Source organism: Monodon monoceros, unplaced genomic scaffold, assembly GCF_005190385.1.
Source record: "Monodon monoceros isolate NGI ecotype Baffin Bay Population unplaced genomic scaffold, NGI_Narwhal_1 Super_Scaffold_13, whole genome shotgun sequence".
Classification (NCBI taxonomy): Eukaryota; Metazoa; Chordata; class Mammalia; order Artiodactyla; family Monodontidae; genus Monodon; species Monodon monoceros.
This window is the reverse complement of record NW_021703769.1, coordinates 14,740,699-14,750,064: the sequence shown is the minus strand read 5'-3', so window position 1 is coordinate 14,750,064 and position 9,366 is coordinate 14,740,699. Positions and strand designations below refer to the sequence as shown.

Genomic DNA, 9,366 nt, shown 5'->3' with positions numbered 1-9,366 from the left:
GTTTTTCCATAAGATGTTACAGAAAAACCCAAATGAACTTTTTGGCCAACCCAATATTTTAGGCTTTGGTGGCCACATACACCTTTGTCACATAATCTTCATTTTCTTCTAAAAACTCACCCTTTAAAAATGTCACCACTCTGCGTTGGACAAAAACAGGCTACAGGTTGGATTTGGCCCACAGACCATAGCTTGCCCTGTGTTAGAATGTAAGCTCTATGAGGGCAAGGCGTTGTCTGTGTCTGTTTTGTCCACTACTGTATCTCTGGCAGTTTGAGAATGCTCAGCACTCGATATTTTTTCAGTGAATGAATGAACTTTGGGGTGAAAAGAAAAATCAGAATATATATAGTATGAGCCCAATATCACTAAAGGACACACACACACTCACACACATATAGACAGGAGACTGAAGGATGCTACCATGTTGCTGGGGGTGACCCCTGGGGGAGGAGAGTCAGATTCAAGCGTTAAGAGGAGCTTTGTGTTTTGCTCCCTATTAGCTTCAGTGTATTGTTTGAATCTTTTTACAACAAGAATGGGTTTACATATTATTTCTATTAACAAAAGTTAAAAAGGAAAAGAAAATTTGAATAACGCCTTTAGGACAGAAAAATGGGCAAAAGATATAATAGGCAGTTTACAAAAGAAGCACAAATAGACTCTAAATGGATGAAAAGATGATTATCACTAATAAAGAATTAAAAGTAAAACAACAAAAATATTTTCCCTCCACTTATTAGCCTGGAAAGATTACAATGAGAGATAGCATCCACTGGTAATGACAGTGTGGGTTGGGAGTTTATTAAAAATGATGGGTCTAAGAATTGGGAATGTATGCTGGTAATGATGACCAATTTATTGAGCCCTTGCTAGGCCAGGCACTGTCTGGGAGCTTTACTGTGCTTTCTCTCTCTCTCTTTTTTTTTTTACAGAGGAAGTCAGTTGTGTTTTTCTTAAAGTACAGTTGATTTACAGTATTATATTAGTTTCGAGTGTACAACACGATTCAATATTTTTATAGCTTATACTCCATCATTTAAAGTTATTACCAAAAATGGCTACATTTTACTGCATTTTCTCTTAATTCTACCAACCCTAAAGGGCATCATTCTTATTTTACAGATGACAAAACGGTCTCAGAAATGCAGAGCCACTTGCCCAAGGTCACACAGCTAGTAAGTGATGGAACCAGGACTGAAATGGTACTCTCAAGCACTGTGCGACGGGCATCTGAAGCAGGCCCAAGGGCACATCCATTCGGCAGATGATGCAAGCAAGGGTCTTGGAAGACGCAGATCTTGCACAACAGTCAGGCAGAGAAAAGGGTAGGGGAGGAAGGCCATCAAAGGGAACAGCAGGAGTGAAGACACTAAGAGAGGAAAATGAAGTAGCAGCAAGCACACCCAATTGTCCAGGTGTTGGGAATCCCACAACATAAGACTGAAAAAATAGAGGAAGTAGGTATGTCCTTTGAAGAACCTGAACTTGCACAGAATGTAGTAGACAGAGCCCATGATTCTGGGACCCCAAGGAGCTGTGTAGTTCTGACAAGGGGCACTAAGCCTTGCACACAGGCGCAAAAAAATATATAACTTGAACATATGCGCATTACTTTATTTCTAATATATTTGGATGCTTTTGTGACTGATAAAATACAAATTCATTTAAGAGGGTGAATTCATACCCCTCCCACCCCCAAGATTTTCTCAAACAGTGGACACCAAAGCATAGCTCAGGAGAGGAGTCCTGTCTTTGAAAAGGGTTAGAACTGCTGCCTTGCTCCAGTCTCTTTATCTTATAGACAACTGAATACAGCAGTGGTTAAGATCGCAAGCTTTGCAGAAGACAGAATCCTAACTCACCACTTACTAGCTGAGTAATTTTGGGCAAGTCACTTAGCCTTCCTCAATCTTTCTTTTTGTTTTATTTTAATTTGTAAAATAAGGATAACAATACCTATCTTAAAGGACAGTTCCAAGAGATAATGTAAGTGTAGCACTTAAAACCGTGTTTGGTACACAATAAACATACGAGGAAGGTCACTGTTACCACTGAGGTACAGAGGTGCTGAGTAAATTACCAAAGGTAAAGGTTAAGGGCAGAGGGGCACAAGAACCCAGATGTCCTGACTCCCTGATGAGTGTTTACTCCCAGTGCCACCTGCTCCACTGCACTGGTCTGCCTGACTCCCAGCACTCACCTACCTTAAAGAGATGTGGGTGCTTGATGTAGATTCTCCCTCTGGTGCCCCCCATCCCTAGGGCCCTGCAAAGTAACAGAGGAGTGGTAAGGATCCCAGCAGTTGCGGTCCTGGTGGTGGGCCCCCGAGCTCCCCCTCCCTCAGCACCAGAACTCCTTAGACTTACTTGTTGGCTCGAGATCCCAGCACAAAGGTGGTAGACTCATTCAGCCGAGCTGGGTCCCACTGTGCAAAAAGCAGAGCGGCTGCTGAGGCTGACGTTCATCTGGCGGGTGGGACACAGACACTCCTCCCTGGCCCTCTCCTACCACCACCCTTGTCCGCTGTTCATCAAACAGCTGATTCAAGAAACCGAGTACTTTCAATATGCTAGGTCCTCTGCTCCATACGGGGGGTGGGGGGTGGAGGGGTGGAGGGTAAAGGAATGAATTGGAGATAGTCTCTGTTCTCCAGGGGGCCACAGACGTAGGTACGGATAATGATGCCATCATGAGATGGGCAGTGACACAGATGAGTGTACGGCATGATGGGAGCCAAAGGGAGGGTAACAGGACGGCTTCCTTGAAGGGGTTAATTCCCAAGTTGGTTCTGACAGGGAGAGCACAAGCTGGACAGAGTAGAGGGGAGGAAGGAGGGGCAGCATGAACAAAGGCAGGTGAGAGCTGGTTTGGCTTGTTGGAGAAACCACAGCAATTGTGTTGCAAAAAGAGAGCAAATTAGGGAGTGGCAATTGATGAGGCTGGAGAGGAAAGCAGAGAGGGGCCGGGGACCCTTGTACACTATGTGGACGGCTTTTCATTTTGCTCATTCTGTCGGTGATGGGGAGTCACCGAAGGCCTCTAGACAGGGAGAGCCGGATTTGTGCTCAAGACAGCTCGCTCTTCTGCAACGTGGTTAACGGGCGTGAAGTGTCGAGGCTACAGGCTGGGTGGGCAGTTTAGAGGCAGTTGTAATTAGAGCAGTTTTGAAAGATGAAGGCTGGAGCTAGGATGGCAGTAGGACGAAAAAGAGGGAATAGGAACTGTGAGAAACGTTATTTAGGAGGTAGAATCATCCGGGACTTGACTGGATGTCTGGAGGAAAAGGAAACGAAGAGGCAAAGATGACTCAAGTAGAAAAGGTCGAAGCAGGTCTGGGAGAAAGGTTGATTTCAACTTTGGATATGCTGAGTTTGAAATTCTATGGAGATTCCAGGCCGAGAGCGCTAGCAGACACTAGGATATACAAGCTTCAAACTAGAGAGAGAGGTGTGGGACAAACAAAGAGGTAAGGCAACTTCAGCACATACTAGTCCCCGAAACCATACGAGTGGATGCTTTAGATCATCCAGAGAGAAACTTTAGGTGGACAAGTGGGCAATGGAGAGAATTCTGGGGAATGCCCACTTGTACGGGTCACTGCTGAGGAAGGACTCACCAGAGAGAGAGAAGGGGTGTCTGGAGTGGCAAAGAAAGGTCTAGGAGACTCTAAGGGAGCAGAGTTGAAGAAGAAAGGTGTGGTCACTGGTGGAAGCAGAGGGCCAGTACAGTAAGGGGTGGACCGTTTCTACTGGACACAGCTGCAACGCGGACAGTGGAGCTTTCACCTACCTTACTGGGCTTCCATGTATGATTTTAGTTGAAGAAAGGATTCTACTCTTAAAAAAGCTTGCAAACAACTGTTCTGGAGGCAAGAGTTAAGAGCACAGACTGGTGTCCACGGACCTTGGCTGGGTTTGACACTTGGCTCTGCCACTTACGCAGTACATGACTTTGGGCAACTGTGTGGTCCTTAGTGTCTTCAGGTGTATCAAGTGTATAAGATAACCAGATAAAATAATATAATTTCTGCCCAGGAGGTAGGAAAGAAAGCTCCTGAACCATAGAAGGGTAACAGAATCTACCTCATAAGGTTGTTATAAAGATTAAATGAGGGAATCCATACAAAAGATTTAGGGCAGTGCCTATGACACGTTAAGTACTGGATAAATATTAGTGACAACTAGCTTTTACAGGGAGAAGGCTTCAGCAAAGACCAAGCCCTCTCTCTGTTTTGCCCCTAATTTCAGTCCTTACTTGGGATGCTTCTGGAAGGCCAGAGGTGGGAGGTGGGGTGGGAGGTGAAAATGGCTCTGGAATGGCATGCACATGTCCTTCACCACCCCCAGCCCCTTTCCCTCAAGGTGGAGCCCAGAGCCTGGATTGGGTCTCCTTGGGACAGCAGTCACTGCCATGCTCACATAATCATACCTTAGGGCCTTCCCGACGAATTGGTTCACAGGATTTTGGTTTCCATCTGATTGGAGGGAACGAAGAAAGGTGAATCCCCCAAGATCAGGCCTAGGACTGGAAGACAGTTTGCTGCTGCTGGTGGGAGCTCCGCATATACTCTCGCTCCAGCCCTGGGTGGACTGCTTCCTGGTGCTCATTAGAGGAGGTGCAAAGGGGAAAAAAGCACAGGGACTAGGAGCCATTCGAGGACTCGCTCTGCTATCACCTAGCCGTGTGGGCAAGTCCAAGAACCTCTCTGGGCTGTAGTTTTCTCATCTGTCAGGAGGAGATAACAGCAGCAACTCCCTATCTTGTGTTAGTGTGGAATGAACTTGCTTAGGGCAGGGGACAAATCTAAGGTATGAGGATTAGGCTCCCACATAAAGCTCTGTTTGAAAAAAAGATTCTGTTCCTTCAAAAATCTTTAAAAATGACCATCCTGGAGGCAATGTAGTACAGTTTTGCCCTTTATTAGCTGTCTGACTTTGGGTAAGTAATTCTGTTTCCTTATCTGCAAAATTAATTATACCTTCCTTAGGGTGTGGTTGTAAGGATTAAAAGATCAAGTATACATAAGGTATTTAGACCAGTTATGGCACATCACAAGCATTCAATACACACTACCAATAAAAAACCTCTGGTGTTTAATGAAGCTGTGCTGAACTGTTCTGGGGTAAAAACAGGATACGACATCCTCCTCACTGCCTTCTTTCCCCACCCCTCAGACTAGAGAGCGCTCCCCTCCACGGGGACCTGGCACAAATGGATCTGATTTTGCCAGGCAGAGAACTCTGGTCTCTTTTCCTCCTGGCCCACTCCCTCCCAGCTCCTCCCTTTGGTTCTGTTGGCCCCTACTCACACCATGCCTGCGGCTGCACGGTCATTTGACAGGATGTGTCCCGGAGGTCGTCCCTTCCTCTGCCATAAAGAACAGATGTCAGTGGCCTGACCCTGTGGAAGTCCCCGCCCCACTGGCAGGTCCAGGGTCACCTGAAGGAGATGGTTTCCCAACGAGACAAAGTGACGCCCTTTACCCAGCCAGAAAACCAGGAGATGGTTTACCTTTTTGGGAACGGGGCTTCCTCGGTGGGCACACTCCTCTTCTGCCTGCCGGCCACGCTGCAGGAGAAGGGAAAGGAGTCAGTGGGAGGCCAGTGGCCGGGAACTGTGGGTCCCCTGGGGCTGCAGAAGACAGAGCCCCTGGACCACACCCTCCAGCCCCTCCCTGAGCCGGGACTCAGCAGCCCTCCCAGCATGATGCTATTTAGACCTGGTCCCACAAATGGGTGGTCCGTGGAGCCTCCCCTAGGCCACAGAGTTCACCTGCCTCCCATTCTGATCGGTCTCCCCCTCCAAGACCTGAGGACACAGTGACTCTAACCTTTATCCCTGGAAGCTCATGGGTCAATCTGGGTATTACTCTTTCTCCATCTGAAAACAGTAGTTTAGCCTGAAGGGACAAGACCAAGTGTTAACAGTCACTATTTCGGTGGGTAAGCCTCTCTGCCCCCATTTTTATAGACACAACTTCAAACTGGGTTAAAACTCTTTCATGGTCAGTACAAAGGGACCCTGAGATATGCATACAAATAGATATCTTTTTTAAAAAACTTGAATAATTCATGACCATTGTTGAAAAATTAGAAAAATGTAAATAAGCAAAATTAAAAAAAATCAAATCTGAAACCTCAGTACCCACAGAATACTATTAACATTTCAATGTAAATTCGTCCTTACTCTTTTCCATGTAAACACATGCTATGTATTTTTTCTAACTAAATGCACTGATATTAAACATATTCCTCAGTAAGCTGCCGTTTTTCGCTTAATAAATATTGAGTGCCTAGTGCGTAAGTGCTGGAGACACAGCAGTAAATAGCACAAGCAAGGGCCTTGCTCTGTGGAGCTCATATTCTGTGGGTGATCTGGATGAAAAGCAAATAAACAGACATATAAACAAGGTGACTTCGAATCATGAATTTTTCTCTGAGAAGGAAAAACCCTAGCTAGGCAGATGCGATGGAGAATCACCAGAGGGGAGGGCTACTTTGAGTAGGTGGTCAGGGAAGGCCTTGCTGAGAAGGGAGCCTCTGAGCTGAGATGTGAAGAAGGAGCCACGTATAGAAAAGGCTGAGCAGAAGCGTGTTTCCGCCGCAGGAAGGAGTGCAAAAGCCCTAAATTGGGAACAGACATGGCTCATTTGAAGAAGAGGATGGCCTCTAAGTAATGGGAGAAGGAGAGAGTGGTGAGCGAGGAGCATGGGGAGGCTGGCAGGGCCTTGCAGGCCTGTGCAGAGTCAGGATCATGTGACCTCTCGGAGCAGCATTTGACAGCCCTGAGAGCGCTCTCCTTCCGGAAGCGGTCTTCTACTGGCTCCTGTGGCCACACGCCCTGGTTTTCCTTCTACTTCTCTGGCCACCCTTTTTTTTTTTTTTTTTTTTTAAATTATAAACTAAAATAAAAATTAAAAAAATTATAAATTAATTTATTTTATTTATTTTCATTTTTGGCTGTGCTGGGTCTCCGTTGCTCCATGCGGGCTTTCTCTAGTTGCGGCGAGCGGGGCTAATCTTCCTTGCGGTGCGCGGGCTTCTCATTGTGGTGGCTTCTCTTGTCGCCGAGCACGGGTTCTAGGCGCATGGGCTTCAACAGTTGTGGCACGCAGGCTCAGTAGCTGTGGCTCATGGGCTCTAGAGCGCAGGCTCAGTAGTTGTGGCGCATGGGCTTAGTTGCTCTGCGGCATGTGGGATCTTCCCAGACCAGGGATCGAACCCATGTCCCTTGCATTGGCAGGTGGATTCTTAACTACTGCACCACCAAGGAAGCCCTCTGGCCACTCCTTCTTAGCCTTCTTTGCTGGCTCATCCTCCTCAATCTGGTTCTTTTCATTAGATATTCTGTCTGCTCTCATTTATGCTCATGGCTTCAGTTAACATCTATCTCCCTAATTTTCTACCTTCAGTGGTAGCCTCTCCTTTGAGTTCCAGATTTATGTAACAGTTTGCCCCATGTCTATGTGTAGATGTCTCAAATTTGCGAAGTCGAAAACTGAACTCATGATCTTCTCCTCCAAGCTTTGTCCCTTTTCAGTGAAGAGTGCACAAATCTCAGCGTGTAACTTTGCACACATCTGTGTGGTAATTTAATTCAGACCTGTATTGCCTAACTAGGCTGTAGGTTCTATGAGAGCAGGAACCCTGCCTGTTCATTTGCCATGTTAATTCATTCAATCATTCAATAAACAATGTACACATATTAAGAGTCATATTCTAGGTCTGGGAATACAGTGGTGAATGAGATCAGGCCTCAACTGCTGTAAAGCTCAAGATTTTAGCAGAGGTTGGGGATGGGAGGGAGGTAGAAAATAAACATGTGTACTATTAATAATTTCAGATTGAAGTAAATCGCAGAATAAACAAGTAATGTGATAGAGATTAAATGGAGGTGGGAAGGGAGTAAGATGGCAGCGGGGTGGGGGCACTACTTTAGATGGTGTGGCCAAGGAAGGCCTCTCTGATGAGGTGATATTTAAGGTAAACCTGAAGACAAGAAGGAACCAGCTTTGTAAAGAGTTACGCGTATGCCAGGCAGCGAGAACAGTGTGCCTCTCAGTGAGAAAAGCAAGTGCAAAGGCCCCAAGCTCAGTGTGCTGGAGAAGCAGAAAGGGTTCCTGTACAGCTAGAATGCAGTCAGTGAGGGGGAGGTGGGATGAGATAAGTTAAAGAAGTATGCAGGAGAGGTCGAGGTAGGGCTCTGTGGGTCATGGTAAGGCATTAGGGTTTATTCTGCCAGCAATGGGAAGTCACTGGAGGGTTTTAAAGAGGAGAGTGACACAATCTGATTCATCTTTAAAAAGATGGGTCTGGCTGCTGTGAGGATGGAGTGGAGGAAGGCAAGAGGGGCAGTAGCTCAGGGCTGAGATATACATTTGGAAATCATCACCAGTCAAACTGGCTTCAAAGCCACAGGACTAGATGAAATCACCTAGAACGAGAGGCAGCCACAGAAGAGATGGGATTTGTGAACAAAGCAAAACAAAGAGCGCTGTTCACCACTCAGCACTACAAGAGTTAAGTCGTAACCCACTGCAAGCAGACAGTGCACCCCGAGAGAAATCCAGGATGAAAAACAGGATGAGGCACTCTGTGCTTTGGATAAACAGGCCCTTAGATAGTTAGATGCATATCTCAGGGAGAATCTCAATGACCCCAGATTCTTGCATCTTCCCATATATAGAAAAGCAGCAAAATCATTAACTTAAGATGTCTGTTCTTTGTCATCAGCAGTAATCTTTCACCAAGACGTATGCTTGACTGCAGCGCCACCCTCACCCCCCCAAATCATATATAAATCACCTCTTCGGAGCAGTTCCCTCAGAGCCACTGAGAGGCTGTCTCTAGGTACAGTCCTCAGTAAGTCCCTGAATAAAACTTAACTTGCAACTCTCACACTGTGTGTTTGTTGTGTGTTTTTCTGTAAGTCGACAGGTCTGAGGACTGAACTTGGGAATGCGTCAAGTTAGTAGCAGAGAAGAAGAGCTGAGGAAAGTGAGGAGGAGTGACCGATGAGGCTGGAGCAAAGTCAAGGCACTGGAGCCAGGAGAGGAGTGTTCCAAGAGACATGAAGTGACCCACTGCGACGAATGCCACCAAGAAGCGGAGTAAGCTGAGCGACATGGAGGTTACTGGTGACCCTGATATAAGAGGGCTTTCTGTGAACTGGTGGGGACTGAAGCCAAAACAAAGTGAGTGAAAGAATGAATGGAATAAACAAAAGAAAAACAAATCAAAGGAAAAGAACCAAATCAAACCCCCCCAAAACAGGGAATTCCCCAGCGGTCCAGTGGTTAGGACCCCGTGCTCTCACTGCCAAGGGCCCTGTTCAATCAGCTGTGCCGCGCAGCTTAGGCGGGGG

The 9,366-nt window shown here is 46.5% G+C and overlaps 1 protein-coding gene across 1 annotated transcript; it reads right to left on the bottom strand.

Annotated features, from left to right (window-relative positions):
• Positions 1-1,474: 1,474 nt before the first annotated feature.
• Positions 1,475-9,128, bottom strand: LOC114893936 (deoxynucleotidyltransferase terminal-interacting protein 1-like). Its single transcript, XM_029219927.1, has 7 exons — positions 9,087-9,128; positions 5,834-5,902; positions 5,515-5,571; positions 5,312-5,370; positions 4,432-4,477; positions 2,370-2,428; positions 1,475-2,268 (listed from the first exon to the last, which is right to left on the bottom strand). Exons 1-7 carry the CDS (start codon positions 9,126-9,128, stop codon positions 2,148-2,150), a joined length of 453 nt encoding a protein of 150 aa, XP_029075760.1. The 3' UTR covers positions 1,475-2,147.
• Positions 9,129-9,366: the final 238 nt, after the last annotated feature.

What these genes read in the sequence shown, in the direction of transcription:
- LOC114893936 (XM_029219927.1), bottom strand. Translation starts at nt 9,128, where the DNA reads ATGTCGCTCAGCTTACTCCGCTTCTTGGTGGCATTCGTCGCA. An exon ending in TCTTGGTGGCATTCGTCGCA is followed by an intron (nt 5,903 to 9,086) that starts GTGGGTCACTTC and finishes TTGTCCCTTCAG; the next exon opens with GCTAAACTACTGTTTTCAGA. An exon ending in CTGGGATCTCGAGCCAACAA is followed by an intron (nt 2,269 to 2,369) that starts GTAAGTCTAAGG and finishes GTTACTTTGCAG; the next exon opens with GGCCCTAGGGATGGGGGGCA.